This window comes from Littorina saxatilis, linkage group LG1, assembly GCF_037325665.1.
Source record: "Littorina saxatilis isolate snail1 linkage group LG1, US_GU_Lsax_2.0, whole genome shotgun sequence".
Classification (NCBI taxonomy): Eukaryota; Metazoa; Mollusca; class Gastropoda; order Littorinimorpha; family Littorinidae; genus Littorina; species Littorina saxatilis.
The window spans coordinates 46,638,208-46,654,953 of NC_090245.1; the positions used below are offsets into that span (position 1 = coordinate 46,638,208).

General features: G+C 50.7%; 1 protein-coding gene across 1 annotated transcript in view; it reads left to right on the forward strand.

Annotated features, from left to right (window-relative positions):
* The window catches only part of LOC138976380 (uncharacterized), a 98,236-nt gene that overhangs the window by 39,026 nt on the left and 42,464 nt on the right, over window positions 1-16,746 (forward strand). The window contains exons 22-28 of the mRNA XM_070349267.1: window positions 3,498-3,546; window positions 3,895-3,952; window positions 4,662-4,751; window positions 5,736-5,798; window positions 6,432-6,493; window positions 7,008-7,137; window positions 8,400-8,482. Coding sequence (XP_070205368.1) covers window positions 3,498-3,546; window positions 3,895-3,952; window positions 4,662-4,751; window positions 5,736-5,798; window positions 6,432-6,493; window positions 7,008-7,137; window positions 8,400-8,482 — 535 coding nt within the window. The remainder of the gene's footprint in view (window positions 1-3,497; window positions 3,547-3,894; window positions 3,953-4,661; window positions 4,752-5,735; window positions 5,799-6,431; window positions 6,494-7,007; window positions 7,138-8,399; window positions 8,483-16,746) is intronic.

A 16,746-nucleotide genomic window follows, 5' to 3' on the forward strand; every position in this document is an offset into this window, starting at 1 on the left:
GACGTCGGCAGATCGAACTGTCCTCCATTGCGGAGACTCTCGTTCGGGCTCTGTCTCGGGCATTGACCGATTCGCTAGTTCCTTTCACTCTCAGTGAAGAACAGAATGCGGACGATGTCTCTGCGCTTTTGACCGCATTGGCCAAGGTCAATGAGGAACAATTGCGTCTTTCCTCCCTGCAGTACACCCAAGCGGTACTCTGCAGGAGGGATCTCTTCCTCTCGCAGTCCCAATTCACGGAGCTGGCTACTAGGGAGACCTTGAGAGTCTCCCCGGTCTCAGAGGAGTCTCTCTTCTGTCCGCTGGCACTGGATGCCAGACAGAAGGAGATTCAGTCAAACAAGGACAGTCAGTTCCTTGACTACACTCTGAAGGGGGTGAAACAGTCTCAGCCTTCTAAACAGAAGCAGGCTCAGACATCGTCTAACCCCAAGCCAGCTCAGAAGCGGCAGGCTTCGCCGGCCGCTCGTGGTGGGAAGAAGAGGACGGCATCGGGGAGGGGGCGTGGCGGCTCTGGAAGTAAGCCACACCCCCAATGAAGCGCTCCCGATCTCACCTCCCTCCCGCCCTCCACCTTGGTGATGGCGGGAGGCCCCTCCCGGGCACTTTCTCGTTGGATGTCGGTAGTAGACAGCCAATGGATTGTGGGAGTGGTGAGTTCGGGCTTCCGTCTACTCTGGCGGGAGGAAAAGGCGCCTCTTACCCGAGTGCCTCCGCGGTTCAAGCCCCCCTTCTCGCAGGAAGCACGTTCCGTCTTGCAGTCGGAAATTGCCTCCCTGGAGCAGAAGGGCGCGGTGGAGAGAGTTCGGGTCCACAGCTCCCTGGGATTTTACGGGCGTCTGGTCGCTGTTCCCAAAGCATCAGGAGGATGGCGTCCCGTGTTGGATTTATCTCTCCTCAATACTTTCTTGAGGGAGATAAAATTCAAGATGGAGACGCCAGCCTCTGTCCGAGACTCTCTCCGCCCAGGAGACTGGGTGACCTCGATCGATCTCACGGACGCATACTTTCACATTCTTATGCATCCGACCGACCGGAAATGGCTTCGTTTCCGGTGGGGAGATCAGATCTACCAGTTTCGCGCACTCCCTTTCGGGCTGTCTCTCGCACCGTGGATTTTCACCATGGTGGTAAGACAGGTCTGTGCACTGGTGAGGTCCCAGGGTATCCGTCTGCGGGCTTATCTGGACGACTGGCTCATCATGAACCAGTCCCAGAGCGGCTGTTCGCAGGATACCCTGACGGTTCTTCGAGAATCCAACTGGTTGGGGTTCTCGATCAACCGGGTAAAGTCGGAGCTGACCCCGTCACAGACATTCACTTATCTGGAGATGTCTTTCGACACGGTCGCTTGGACTGTCCAGCCTTCTCAGAGAAGGGTGGACAAGCTCCAAGCTCAGATTCGCTCCACTTTACCTCTCCTGATGGCTTCCATCCGCTCGCTCGCCTCCATCTTGGGGCAGATGGAGTCTATGGCTCTTCTGGTTTCACTGGGCCGGGTCCACAAATGTCCGCTTCAGTTCGCGCTGAAGCCGTTTGTGGACTCTCCTCTGGTGGACTGGGACGCCCTCATCCCTTTGCAGGGATGGTTCCAGTCTGCGACCCTTCCGTGGTTGCACACGGAGTGGGTCTGCAGAGGTGTTCCGATCGTCGTGCCCCTCCCCGACCTGGACCTCTTTACAGATGCGTCCAGGGAGGGTTGGGGGGCACATACAGATCTTCAGACTCCTCCCTTTCCGTTACTCAGCCGAGTAATCCGGAAAGCGGAGATGGAGGAGCCGGCCTTTCTTCTTCTGGTCGCTCCTCTGTGGCCGTCGCAGGTCTGGTTTCCAGATCTTCTTCGGCTTGCCCAAGGGCCCCCCATTCCTCTCGCACTCGTGCGAGGGGAACTAGTGCAGCCCCGAACAGGCATTCCACACGAGGAGCCCAGTCTTCTGAAGCTTCACGTGTGGAAGTTGTTCGGGACTCGCTGAAGCGCTCTGGGGCGTCGTCTTTGACTCTGGACTTGGTGGCTCGCTCGCATAGAGCGTCCACCTCTTCAGTTTATGCTTCCCACTGGAAGGCATGGACTGCCTGGTGTTCAGCTAGAGGGGTGAGTTCGGTGGCTCCGCGCTCTATTCGGGTCGCTAACCACCTCTCTTTCATGTCTTCACAGGGCGCCTCAGTCTCCTCGTTGAGGGTCCGGCGCTCCGCTATCTCGGCGACTCTTCAGCAGATTGGTCGTTCTGTTCGAGTCGGGGGCGTTATAGCTGCAGTCATTAAAGGGGCTGCTCTTAAGGAAGCTAAAGCTCGTTTGCCCGCTCCCAAGTGGGACTTGTTTTTAATCCTGGAATTCCTTCGTTCTGCGGATTTTGAGCCTTTAAGCGAGGCCAGTCTGTTCAATGTCACTCGCAAAGCGCTGTTTCTCCTTTTGTTGGCTACGGCCCGACGGGGTAGCGAGGTCCACGCCCTGTCGGGTCAGCCTGGAGATATCTCCTTTGAGCCGGACGGTTCCGCATCTTTGCGTTTCCGGCCTGATTTCCTGGCCAAGAATCAGTCTCCGGGGCAGGCCTCTCCGCTGGTTAGAGTTAAGGCTCTGACCAGCGCGTTGGCCCCGGGTGACCCCGATTCGGTCAATTGCCCTGTGAGGGCACTTCGTCTGTACTTAGCCCGGACTCAGCCGATTCGGTCTAGTTCTCAGAAGTTGTTGTTTATCTCTCTCCTTACTAGGCGCGAGAAAGATTTGTCGAAGGTAACGTTGGCCCGGTGGGTGTCCTCGCTCATCAAGCAGGCTTATGAGTGGAGGCGCACAAAGAGGGGGGGGGTTATGCCCTCCTTGCCACTTGACTCGGCCCGAGCCCATGAGACGAGGGCGTGGGCATCCTCTCTGGCAGTTCTGCGCTCCAGACGTCTAGAGGAGGTGCTGACAACTGCGTATTGGCGTTCCGAAGATGTTTTCATAAACTTTTATCTTCGGGACGTCACAGCTCTTCGACAGGATGGCTCCAGAGGCCTTCCAGCGCTCATAGCAGCAGGCCAGTTCCTGTCCAGAACTTGATGGTGAGTTTTGATTCATTTCTAGCCCACCGCCTTGTTGATGTTATCTGCTAATGTGATTCGGAGTAAGAATATGATATTAAATGGAAAATTTCCTAAATAAATTATCATTTAATTAATATACTTACCCGAATCACATACTGTATTCCCTCCCACCTGCCCCGCTTATGGTTTTAAGATTTTTTAAAGCCGTATGATAATAGGCACGTGTTCCTAGAGGAAGTGACGTGGCATACGCCCGTATGGGAGGTAACTCCCGGTGTACTGGCCCATTACCAAAGCTACTTTCACTTTCGTTTTGGTGATGGGGTTGCTTCCCTTTAAATTCTTTAGCCGGGTAAGCGTTTTTCAGTGATAAGCATCTCAGGTGACTCAATGCTAATGTGATTCGGGTAAGTATATTAATTAAATGATAATTTATTTAGGAAATTTTCCATTTTAGCAGTTTTCTGTCTGTGCAGGTCTTCGGTTTTTGGCGGCGGTGAAAGATGACGACGGACTCTTCCACAGGTACGTGTTTCTGGTCCATGGTATTGCAACGTTATAGGAATTTACCAGTTTGATTTCAGGAATTGTAAATTTCATCTGTAATGGGTCCTTGTACTTTCTGAACAGTTTACTAGTTAGGTCTAGACATGGAGAGAGTCTTAATATGGGGGGAAATTTATAGAGGCTATAAACAGAAAATCTTGAGAAAACAGGGTCTTAAAAGGGAGGGAGTCTTAATTTGGGGGGAGAGGGAGGGGAGTGTCTTAAAAGGGGGCTTCAAGTGTATAAGGGATAACATGATGACACCATTAGCCCTGACTCAGGTTGTAATACGTGTATGTTTTACAGGACTTGTTGAATCATTTCCAGGGCAAGAGTGGTGACGACGCTGCATGGTTCACTGACTTCTGGGACCACAACGGTGAAGGTAATTCTGCTGCACTCTTCTGCTCTTCGTTGGGGTTGGCAAGTAGCTCAGTTGGTAGTGCGCTGTCTTGGAAGCAAGCTTGTCGATATCGGCATGAGTTCGAATCCCGGGTTCAGTGTGGGATTTATTTTCCAGAGTCCATTTTGTGCAGACTCTCCTCTGTCCGAACATGCTTGAGTGCACACATGCACACGGTAAAGACCCCAAGTTCACAGCAAAGGTCTCAGGGCTTTAAAACATGAACACATGCATGCAGAAAAAAAAAGAAACAAATATGGGTAGCTCGCTTTCCCCAGAAAGAAAGCTGTCCGAATTTCCATTAGGGTAACTTCACAGGACTACATGATACCATTCTTACCAAAATCACTGGTTAAACATGTTAGAACATGATGAAGCTTGCCTTCTAAATCTAAGGACAAAAAAAAGTAGCTGTTCGGATGTTTTCTTCAACAGTTGGACAGAGCTGTATCTGCTGGACAGCCTAATTCAATTCACAGATCTCTCCATGCCTGTACATCTGTGGCTAACAGTCTGTCAAAAGAACAGTATGTGCAATAGCTTTTATGACAACAGCTTCTCAAAACAATTCATCAGAGATACTGAACTCAATTAAGATTTATGGGAGATACTGAACTAAAATCAAATTGCCTTTTGTAGATTATTTCAGTGCAGTAGGTTTTGCTTCAGGAGCTCTTGTGTGTGTTTGCAGGCATTCTATGTGGATGAGGGGCGGGAGTTGGAAGTGCATCTCGAACAGCTGCTCAAGCTGCCACAGAAGTTGCAAGACATCCCTCCCTTGGTGAGTCAGACTCTATGTATATGTGTGACTGTGCCTCTGTCTGTGTCTCTGTCTATGCGTGTCTGTCTTTGTCTCTGGCTGTGTGCCTCTGACTGTGCCTCTGTCTGTGTCTCTGTCTATGCGTGTCTGTCTGTGTCTCTGTCTATGTGTGTCTGTCTGTGTCTCTGTCTATGCGTGTCTGTCTGTGTCTCTGTCTATGCGTGTCTGTCTGTGTCTCTGTCTATGCGTGTCTGTCTGTGTCTCTGTCTATGCGTGTCTGTCTGTGTCTCTGGCTGTGTGCCTCTGTCTGTGCCTCTGTCTATGCGTGTCTGTCTGTGTCTCTGTCTATGCGTGTCTGTCTGTGTCTCTGTCTATGCGTGTCTGTCTGTGTCTCTGGCTGTGTGCTTCTGTCTGTGTCTCTGTCTATGCGTGTCTGTCTGTGCCTCTGTCTGTGTCTCTGTCTATGCGTGTCTGTCTGTGTCTCTGGCTGTGTGCCTCTGTCTGTGCCTCTGTCTGTGTCTCTGGCTGTGTGCCTCTGACTGTGCCTCTGGCTGTGTCTCTGTCTATGCGTGTCTGTCTGTGTCTCTGGCTGTGTGCCTCTGTCTCTGTGTATCTGTCTGTCTATTTTAGTTCTGTCTGTGTGACTGAGTTTGCATGTGTGTTTGATGCAGAAAAGCTGGTTTACAAGATGGAGCATGATGACAGCAGCAATCAGGCACAAGTAAAAGCCCCCCCCCCCCTCCCCCGAGGGTCACGGGTTTGAATCCGGGCCGGGCCGGACACGGGTCAACTTTATTTGCAGACTCAGAGACGTTATCCATGTTCCACCCCCGTGTCACCACTGTGGCACGTAAAAGACCTCGGTCATTCTGCCATGAGAACAGGCGGCTGATTACACCTAAACATGCACATACCTGGGTAGTGCAACTCTGTTGCTGCTAGCTTTCTACTGGGAGGAAGCGACCCAATGAAAAAAATGAAAAAAAGATTGTATGCATGTTGCAGGCAGTGGAGGTGTTTGCTTGCCGTGTGCGACCGGTTGACGGGGATTCAAACTGGACCAACAGTGTAAGTCACGTCTTTGTTCAGGGAATCTCACAGAGCGTACGTGTGTGTTAAGGTTGACATAGCCAACTTTACTGCAATGTTCCATCTCACGTACATGCATTGAATTTAAAGGGGAGACATTTTTCAGCTACAGTGCAACCTCCCTTTGAAGACCCGAACAGATCTGCCAATAATGCGCTTGACTCACAAATCTGAGAAAGCTGGGTGTTAAAACAGGGGAGTCGTATGTCAGGGGTCTTAAAAAGAGGGGGGGGGGGGGGGGTCCCACTGTATTCATAATATAAACAGTGAAATTCCCCCCCAAAACAGAGTATGGCTTCCTTAATGGCTGGGGAAAGAACCGGTCAGACTTGTAAAAAAAACACTCAAGCAAGACACGAGTGTATGTCGGAGTTGCAGTCCATGAACGCACAACAAGAAGAAGAAGAACAGTAGAAAATTGCATGTAGGTTCTGAATTTAAAATTACTCTCCAAATTTTAGAATAAGGTTTGTTAAATATTACTATTAAAAACAAAATTAGTTTCTTTGTGTTGCTTTGCTCCTGTTATTATCTTCTCTTATGGATGTTTCATTGTCTTACATTCGTTCATGTTAGAACATGAAAATGACACCCTAACCTCTGTTTTTACAGTCCAAGGACTTTGCTGCCAAGCAACTCATGGGAAAAGACCTGTATGGAACCATTGTGCTCAGGTATGTCATGCTTGAAACTTTTCATTGTGATACAGTCAAACCTGTCTATAATAACCAGCCAAGCCAAAGATGGTTGTTATAGACAGGTGGACCTGGTGATGACGACAGTGATGATGAAGATGATGATAACTGAACATGACAACAAACAGCTACAATGATGATGATGATGATGAAAGCAACAGTGATTGGGCCAGGTATAGCTAGGTTGGAAGAGAACTGTATTTCTATTTGTGATCCTATGGTCACGGGTTTGTATCGAGGCAGGGACTGACTTCATGTGCAGACTCAGAGATGGTATCCATGTCCCACCCCTGTGTTACCACAGTGGCACATAAAAGACCAGGTGTAGGTGGCTGATTGCACCAAAAAACACACACACAAGGGGTAGCGATTCTTGTTGCTGCTAGCTTTCAACTGGGAGGTATTTCCCAGCAATGGAATAATAAAGTAAAAGAAATGAGAATAAAGTAGCAGAAATGAAATGACAAATGGTGCTGATTGTGTGCGTGTGCAGACTGCAGAACACGGTGTGGCTAGACCCCCTGGCACAGCAAACCCGGCTGAAGAGTCTCAAGACCAACATTGTGTCCATGATCTACCGCTCTGAGCTACTCAGGAGAGGCATGGCTGAAGACAATCCTGATGTCAGTAGTTCTCTCTCTCTCTCTCTCTCTCCCTCCCTCCCTTCATCCCTCCCTCCCCCTCTCTCTCTTTCTCTCTCTTTCTCTTGTTTTTCTCTCTCTCTCTCTCCCTCCATCCCTCCTTCCCTCCTTCCCTATGGAAGGCGAAAAGGGTCAAATGATCGAGCAAAAGGATCGAGTAAAAGGATGCATACTTTTTGCGTTTGACCCTTTCCGCCCTACGCGCGGAAAGGGTCAAACACAAGAGCAAAAGTATCGTGCAAAAGGATCGATCCTTTTACTAGATCCGAGGCCGATAAAAAGTGGGACCGGAATTTTACCGGCACACAGTCTGGAGTTCACATTTTGGTGGCAAACTGACTTCAGAGTTCAGTTCGCGTGTACGTGCGTCCAGTGTTCTAGATGATCGAACGTGTAGCAAAGACCTGTACGTGTAGATATTCCGTCACCCGTGACTCACTTTTTTTCTCCAATGTTCCAAATCATACGTTGTTTACCAAGACTGCAGATCTCGGCTCAAACTCGTGACGTAAAAACTAGATTTGATGACGTTACCCGTACACGTTCCTGTACACGTGCTGAAAGTGGTACATCTAGATCTGTTGCAGACGAACGCTTCACGCCAAACACAGTAATTTTAACTACACACCCATAAATGTACTCGCTAAAACAAGAAGAAGTTTTTCTTTATTTCTCTTGATATTTCATGCTCCTTCACGCCACACCAGAACACGTAATCTACTTACTTTACTTTCTAGATTCGTTCTTTGTGCTAATCCGTTCCATGATTTTCCGAAACAGCGCGATGAAACTGCTCGTTCAAAAGTATCTTGTAAAAGGATCGATCCTTTTGCACGATCCTTTTGCTCGATCATTTGACCCTTTTCGCCTTCCATACTTCCCCTCCCCTCTCTCTCTCTCTCTCTGTATGTGTGTGTGTGTGTGTGTGTGTGTGTGTATGTGTGTATGTGTGTGTGTGTGTGTGTGTGTGTGTGTGTGTGTGTGTGTGATTTAAGGTGTATGTGCTTGTGTGTGTAATTTTGAGAGGGAGGGCGATTGTGCGTGTTTGAAAGACATCCTCTTGTCCATGAAAGTGTCTGTGAGGACAGCATGTGTGCATCAGTTTGTAAGATAAGAACTCTGTGTCGGTAATTCACTAATTGTGGCATTTTTAGCTGAGTTTCAACGTGATGAGCAGCTTTTACCTATTCAAATTTATTTCTTTAAGGCTAATTAATTGAAAGGTTGTTTTTCATTCCTCACAGCACATCAAGCACCTGTACAATCTGTGTGAAGGAAAGGTGGACATCCCCGAGAAACTCTATGAGAAGTACCTCCACCTACCGCCGTGAGTAGCTGCTTGTGTCATTTCCCTTTCTTTACGGTCGGTTTCCAAACTTCAAGTTCTTGATGGCTTGTATGTGTGAATGATCTGATTAAATAACATATTCTTACTACAACTCGCATAAATAGCATTAACTTCAGTTTGATGCGTAAGACATTGAAGTACTAACCCTGGAAACAGGGGGAGGTAACCCCCAAATCAAAACAAAACCTTGACAACAAGGCCCTGGTAGTTACCTCCCCTCACCGGTAGCCCGCGCATGCGCGGCACATATCACCGGCAAACTCATTCCCTTCTTCAACACCGTGCTGTACAGACGTGTTGGTACTTGCTGGGCTTTTCAGCCTTGGGTCTCCTGTGAGGACGACCTTTTGACCCTGGTTCATCTTGCTAGCTGTTGGTGAGATCTTTCTGGTTTACAACGTTTGTTTATGGTAACTGTTCACTTGTGAAAATGTCTTTCTCCGTTTCTCGGAGTTTGTTTGGTTTTCACTTGGGCGGGAGAGAGCTGTTGCTCTCTCAGACATGTTTTGTCTCTCCCGCTGAGCAGTTATTTTGTTGTTCAAGCCTAGTCTAGTGACTTATCTGTAACGTTTTCTTGTTATAGCTTGTGCCGCCATTTGCATTTGTTGGTATATGGCGTCGTACTTTGTGCTCCGTCTTACGGAGTCGTTCTGTTTACACGGATTTTACTGTAGTGCTGCCAGGCGGGTGACTTTCGTTTTCCCGCCTAGCAGTTATTTTGTTGTTCAAGCTTAGTCTAGTGACTTATCTGTAACGTTTTCTTGTTATAGCTTGTGCCGCCATTTGCATTTGTTGGTAAATGGCTTTGTACTTCGTGCTCCGTCTTACGGAGTTGTACTTTTAACACGGCGACTTTTACTGTAGTGCTGCCAGACAGGCGACTTTCGTTTCCCTGCTGAGCAGTGTGTTCTTTCGTTAAGCTTAAGTCTAGTGACTTACTCCTTACAGGCTTGGTGAGCTTGCGCCGCCTTTGTTCGTGTTATGTTAAAGCTTGTTCTCTGTTCTCGGAGTTGTAGTTTCAACATGGCGGTCTTTAGCGTTAGCTCTGTCGGGCAGGGTACTTTGTTACCTGCTGAGCAGTTTGTTCTGTTGTGTAAGCTTAGGTCTTATGACTTATCTTTTACAGATTATTTTGTCTTTACCTGTGCCGACCTTTGTGTGTTGGTATTCTGTTTTTTACTACATGTCTCCGTCTTGACGGAGTTCTAGTCGTCAACATGGCGGACTTGCGTTGTGACGTGCCGCCATTTGCATTATTTTTTCTGCCGGTTGTTGAACTTTTGGCTCCGTTTTCTGGAGTTTTTTGTTGCTTCAACCTAGTGTAGGCAGTGCCCGGTGTTACGGGTGCATGCCTCCATTTGCATTAAATTACATATTATTACCCAACTCACATATAGCAATTAACTCTAGTTCAGTGCTGGTAACGCTGTACGCGTTCCCCTTGGTAACAAGGGAGACCACCCTAAAAAAGAGTGATCCATCCCATAATATCAGACCTATGTCCGGTCCAACATCCGTATGCGTGCGCATACGCCGCCATTTGTATCATTCTCTCTCAGCGGTTCAACTGGGAAGGACGCTCCTGATGTACGCTCCTGCTGTCTTCAGCATTTTGTCATAGTCTTTGGCTTTGGCATCTCCCCTTGGTCGTCGCCTAACTGTTCACCTTTACCTACGCTGTGTGGTGAGATCTTTCCGTTTTGTTATAACTTTAGCGACGTTTTTCGTCGCTCGTTTTGTACTTGTGAAATTTTTCTGAAATTGTTTTTCTTTGAAATTTTTCGTGAGTTCTTTCGCTATGGCGGAGGCTGCGCTTGTTGATAGCGTGAATAGGAAGCCTAGTTCGAGGCAGGTGCCTGACGATTCGCCTCCTAAACGTAGCTCGAGGAGAGAGAAGGGCGCAGGAAAATCCGCGTCTGTTTCTTCTGATTCAACTTCTGTTAAATCTCCCGTGTTAGCAGACGTCAGTTTAACTTCCGGTCAGGCTTGTTTACGTTCTGGCAAGAGTGGTGGTTCGCGCAAAAGAACTTCTTCTTCTGCTTCTGCTTCTGCTTCAACTTCAGATGGCTGCCCTGGGTTAGCGCCAGCTGAAGTTGCGTCTTTATTGTTGACTTTGAGCGCTCAAGTTTCGACACTTGCGTCGGAATTATCTTCCACTAGGGAGGAATTACGTGCGCTTCCGTCGGGTGTTTCTGATGTTCTCTCTTTAGCACAGTTACGGCAGTCTCCTGCAGTTCCGGCTTCGACTTCCGCTCAGCCTTCGGCGACTGTGACTCGGGCGGATGTCCATGCTTCGCAGGATGGGAGTACCAAGTTGGTGTCTCTTCTGAATGTGACACCAGTACAAGGTATGTCTACACCGCTTGCCGGTGTGCGAGCTCAGGGGGCTCTCTCTGGCGATGGATGTCGTGAGAGTTCTTATGAGCAGCGAAAGGACGAGCGCCTCCGTACGTCTCTTTATGAGAATATCGGGGACCGTTTTAGTCCTCTTCCGCCCAGGGGGCAGGAAGTGGTCGGTTCTGCCGACGATAAACGGTCTGATGTTCTGCCTCCTGGCTCCGAGCTTGATCTCGAGTCGGAGTGTAGGGCGGAAGACAGGGATGCCTCAGTGGTAGAGGATTCCCAACTGAATTTGCCCGCGAAGCTGTCAGCCGCAGTGGCGCTGGCGGCGGAAACGGCGTTCAGATACTTTCCGGAAGGGGTGGTGAAGGACAAGGCTCAGCTTCACCCACCTCGCTCTGCTTTTGACGATTTCCGGAGTGCACAGGAGCAACGGCCTCGCTTCCGCTTCCGGGAATCGTCAACTATTGCCTATGAGATGGCTAACGTCTTGTGTGGTAAACGCAAACCGGCGGTGCCGTTGTTGGTTCAGCACGGCGAGGCCCCGGAAGACGTCGTCTCTTGGCTGGCTCAGCCTGGGGCTCGGGCTGCTTCCGGTGTTCCGAAGTTCAAGCTTACCCCTTATCCTTTGGATCTGATGGACTCTTTTGCTCTGCCGTCAGGGGCACTTCCGGTGACGCCGGAACTTGCTGCTTTGAGAGAAGACGGGTACAGTAGGGATAGAGTTGTCCCATGTACTGACGGTTCTCTCGCGGCTGTGGAGGAAGTTGGAAGGTCTTTGCTGGAACTCACGTCAGTGTCGGAGTCTCTGCAAAGGTCTTTGTCCAGATCGATTGCCACATCTCTTGATCCTTTTGAATTTCGGTTCGATGCGTTGCCGACAGATGTTTCCACACTGCTGGCTACTCTGGGCAAGGTGACTAGAGAACAGGTTGCTTTGTCTGCCCGGCTGTATACTCACGCAGTTCTGTCAAGGAGGTCAGCCTTCTTGTCGGGGTCCAGATTTCGGGACACCGCGACTGTGGAGCGGCTGAAGGTCTCCCCTTTTGCTGAGGGGTCTCTCCTAGGGCAGGCGTCTTTCGATGCACTCCAGAAAGAGACGCAGGACGCGCGGGATGTAGCGATCGCGCGTTTGGCTTCACAGGGCTTCCAGAAGCCTCAGGGCAAGTCTCAGACTCAGGCGTTTTCTTCCGCTAAGCCTCAGACGTCTTCGTCAGGTGGTGGGAAGGCCCAGAAGCAGTCATCCTCCTCCAGGGGTAGGGGGCGTGGAGCTCCATACCCTAAGAGGGGTCAGTCTTTCGGGGGTTCCAGGGGGTCGGGGCGTAAGCCTCACCCCCAATGAAACTTCCCCGAACAACACATCCCGGTGGCCCCCGCGCTAGTTGTAGCGGGCGGCCCGTCCAGGGCCCTTTCTTCCTGGCTGCAACTGGTGGCCAGCAAGTGGGTCACGGGGATAGTGTGTTCGGGGTTCCGGCTTCTCTGGTCAGGGCAGAAGGCTCCCCTGGTCAGGATAATCCCGCCCTGCAGGGCGCCAAAGGATTTGGTGGCACGGAACGCAGTCCAGGAGGAGGTCTCGGCTCTGCTGCTCAAGGGAGCTATAGAGGAGGTCTTGGACGCGCGGTCCCCGGGGTTTTACGGCAGACTTTTCGTAGTGCCAAAAGCCTCGGGGGCGTGGAGGCCGGTGTTAGATCTTTCTCCTTTGAACAAGTTTCTGAGAGTAATCAATTTTACCATGGAAACTCCAACCTCGGTTCGGGAGGCCTTACGGCCGGGAGATTGGGCAACGTCGATCGATCTTACAGACGCTTACTTTCACGTCCTCATACATGTCGCGGACAGGAAGTGGCTTCGCTTCCCTTGGGGCGGCAAAGCTTACCAGTTCAGGGCTCTGCCGTTCGGCCTGTCTTTAGCTCCGTGGATTTTCACGATTGTGGTCAGGCAGCTTTGCGCTCTTGTGAGACAGGAAGGCATCCGTCTCAGAGCATACCTGGACGATTGGTTAATCCTTCACCAGAACAGGGGGCTTTGCGAGGCTCATACGCACAGGGTGCTGAGTCGGGCGGCACAGCTGGGTTTCTCTGTCAACCTGACAAAATCCGAGTTGGAACCATCCCAGACGTTTACTTACCTGGGCATGGAATTCGACACACTTCGGTGGTCTGTCCGTCCGTCTCAAAGGCGGATCGACAAACTTCAGGGTCTGATTCGGTCTCTCTACGGAGAGAATCACGCCAGTGCAAGGGTTCTGACTTCGGTTCTGGGTCCATGGCTTCCCTCATTCCGTTGGGCAGGGTTCACAAGAGGCCTTTTCAGGCCTCCCTGCAGTCAAGGTGGGATCAGACATCCCAGGACTGGAGTGTTCCGATCGCACTGGGAACTTGGTTTCAGCAGACCACAGGCATTTGGCTTCTTCCGGATTTGTTCCGGGGTGTTCCCATTGTTCGTCCACCGCCGGAGAGAGAGCTGTTTACGGACGCATCTCTGACGGGGTGGGGTGCTCATCTGGACGAGCACATGGTTTCGGGAGTTTGGGATTGCTCTCAGGCCTCCCTACATATCAATGTACTGGAGTTGGAGGCCGTTTCCCTGGCGCTTCTAGCGTTCAAGCCTTTCCTGGAGGGCAGTCATGTACGTCTTCACACCGACAACATGTCTGTGGCGTCGTATGTGAACAAGCAGGGGGGGACTCGGTCTCACAGTCTTTCCGACATTGCATGTCGCATTCTCAAGTGGTGTCACGCCCAGCACATTCTGTTGTCAGCAGTGTACTTGAAGGGCAGTCTGAACGTCCTTGCAGACACTTTGAGCAGAGGGGACAGGATTGTTCATTCAGAGTGGACTCTCACACACCAGTCTTTGCAGCGGCTTTGGTCGCAGATCGACAAGCCCAAGATAGATCTCTTTGCGACGAGGTTTTCGGCGAGACTGCCTCTCTTTGTGTCCCCCTTCCCGGATCCTCTGGCCTGGAAGGTGAATGCTCTGGAAGTGGATTGGTCAGATCTTCCGGCGTATGCCTTCCCTCCGTTCTGCCTCTTAGGCAAAGTCCTCAGGAAAGTGGACTTGGAGAAACCAGCGCTGGTTCTGGTCGCTCCTCTGTGGCCAAGCCAGCACTGGTTTCCCGACCTACTGCGTCTAGCAGTTCGGCCCCCAATCCCTCTCGCCCTGAAAAGAGGAGATCTCGTGCAGCCTCGGTCAGGCGTTCAGCACGAGAACCCACAGATCCTGGCCCTTCACGCGTGGATTCTGTCCGAAGCGCTTTGCGTAGGGCAGGGGCCTCTTCCCCTACTCTGAGATTCGTTGGACATGCGCATAGAAAATCGACTTCTTCGGTTTACTCATCGCACTGGGCCTCTTGGTCTAGGTGGTGCGCGCTTAACGGGGTTAAACCTCTTTCTCCTAGGTCTATTCATGTAGCCAACCATCTGTCTTGGTTGGCTGATCAGGGGGCTTCTCCCTCTTCTATTAGGGTCCGGAGGTCGGCGATCTCTTCGACCCTCGCGCAATTAGGCCACAAAATTTCGCTCGGAGGGGTTATCGCTAGTGTTATTAAGGGGGCTGCCCTTTTAGCAGCTCGTTCAAAATCGCTTCTCCCTGCATGGGATTTGTTCCTGGTCTTACGTTTCTTAGCCTCGGATGAGTTCGAGCCTCTTTTGTCAGCCACTTTGGCCGATTTGACGCGTAAGACTGTGTTTTTAACGCTTCTCTCTACTTCTAGGAGAGGTAGTGAGGTGCATTCTTTGTCGGGTTTAGACAAGGATATTGCGTTCGAGAAGGATGGTTCCATTTCTCTCAAATTTGTTCCCGGCTTTCTCGCGAAAAACCAGAAACCTGGCCAGCTTTCTCCAATCTTGCGCATTCCACCCTTGAGCAAGATTTTGGCTCCTGGAGATCCCGATATTGCAAATTGTCCTGTGAGAGCTCTCCGATGTTACCTGTCTCGAACTCGGCCTGTTAGGTCAGAAAGTCAAAAGCTTCTTTTCATATCTTTAAACACGGCTAGGTGTAAGGATATAGCGAAGGTGACTCTGGCCAAATGGATCTCCACTCTGATCAAACGAGCATATGCCTGGTGGCTAGTGCAGTCGGGTGATGCTAGGGCAGTGTTGCCTCTCACCGCGGCTAGAACCCATGAGGCGAGAGCCTGGGCATCCTCAGTGGCAGTTCTTCGGTCCGGCAAGCTAGCCGAGGTACTGGAAGCTGCGTATTGGCGCTCTGAGGACGTTTTCGTCAACTTTTACCTCAGAGACGTCGCTTCTGTCAGACAGGATGGAAGCTCCGCGCTGCCTGCCATGGTAGCGGCGGGACAGGTCCTGCGTGCCTAGTTTTGGTAAGTACCCACCACCTATAGTAGCAATCTGCTATATGTGAGTTGGGTAATAATATGTAATTTAATCCAAAATTTTAATAATAAATTTTCATTTAATTAATATACTTACCCAACTCACATCGTTTAAACCCTCCCGCCTCCCCGCTGTGGTGGTATTGGGTTCTAAAAAAGTAGTGAGTTGGGCTTCGTTCGAATGATACAAATGGCGGCGTATGCGCACGCATACGGATGTTGGACCGGACATAGGTCTGATATTATGGGATGGATCACTCTTTTTTAGGGTGGTCTCCCTTGTTACCAAGGGGAACGCGTACAGCGTTACCAGCACTGAACTAGAGTTAATTGCTATATGTGAGTTGGGTAAGTATATTAATTAAATGAAAATTTATTATTAAAATTTTGGATTTTAGTATTTTGTAATTATTTTTGCGAAATTTTCGATCCGGTGAGCAAGGAGTCGTTGCGTGTTTCGATTGATCCTCCTGCTAGCTTGCCCGTTTTGTCGCCGCAGGAGAAAGAGACCCAGGCGGTCTCGCGCGATGAATTGTTTGCTCTTTTTTCCTACTTTCAAGGATCAAATGAGGGAGATGCTGGCAACTGACAGGGGTGTGTCTTCCTCCACCATTCCAGCTTTGCCTCCAGGGGTTGGCAACGCTTCCTCTTTGTCGAGGATTGTTCTTTCCGCTACGATTACGTCGGCGGACGTTGCTGTTCCTCAGCTTTCGGCTTCGGCCGATCAGGTACGTGTTCGTGGAAGTTCGGGGTGTTCGGCGCAAATGCGTGCTGCTCATCTCGACGGTTATTCCACCCTTGACGCTGGGGCCGGTACGTCCGGTCCCTCGTACTCGGGTTCAACTGCTTCGGCAAAGGGATTTCCGGCCACAGGATTTCTTCCGAGAGATCGTGGCACTTTCATTTTGTTACCATCGACTTCCGGTTCACAGCCTACGGGGGTTCCGGTCGTTGGTGGTAACGGCAATCCGTTTCCTGCCTACGCTTCCGCTCAGGCGGTTGCGGACGGTGGGGGACAGGTTGGGTCAGCTTCCGGGTAAAGCACAGGTGTGTTCCGGTCGCCTTCCCTTCCGGATTGCCAGCTACCGCTGGTTCCGGTCCGCCGGTTCCGGGGTAGACTTTTGGAAGTTCGGGGCACTCAGCACACGAGCGTGTTGTTTGTCTCGACGGTTATTCCACCCTTGACGCTGGGGCTGGTACGTCCGGTCCCTCGTACTCGGGTTCAACTGCTTCGGCAAAGGGATTTCCGGCCACAGGGTTTCTTTCGGGAGATCGTGGCACTTTCAAATCGTTACCATCGACTTCCGGTTCACAGCCTACGGGGGTTCCGGTCGTTGGTGGTAACGGCAATCCGTTTCCTGCTTACGCTTCCGCTCAGGCGGTTGCGTACGGTGGGGGACAGGATGGGTCAGCTTCCGGGCGAAGCACAGGTGTGTTTCCGGTCGCCTTCCCTTCCGGATTGCCAGCTACCTCTGGTTCCGGGCAATGGTAGCAGCTCGGCTTTGCCGGTCCTCCTTGGTGTGGTTACACAGGGTTCCGGTACGGCGAGTTCATCAGTTCCGTT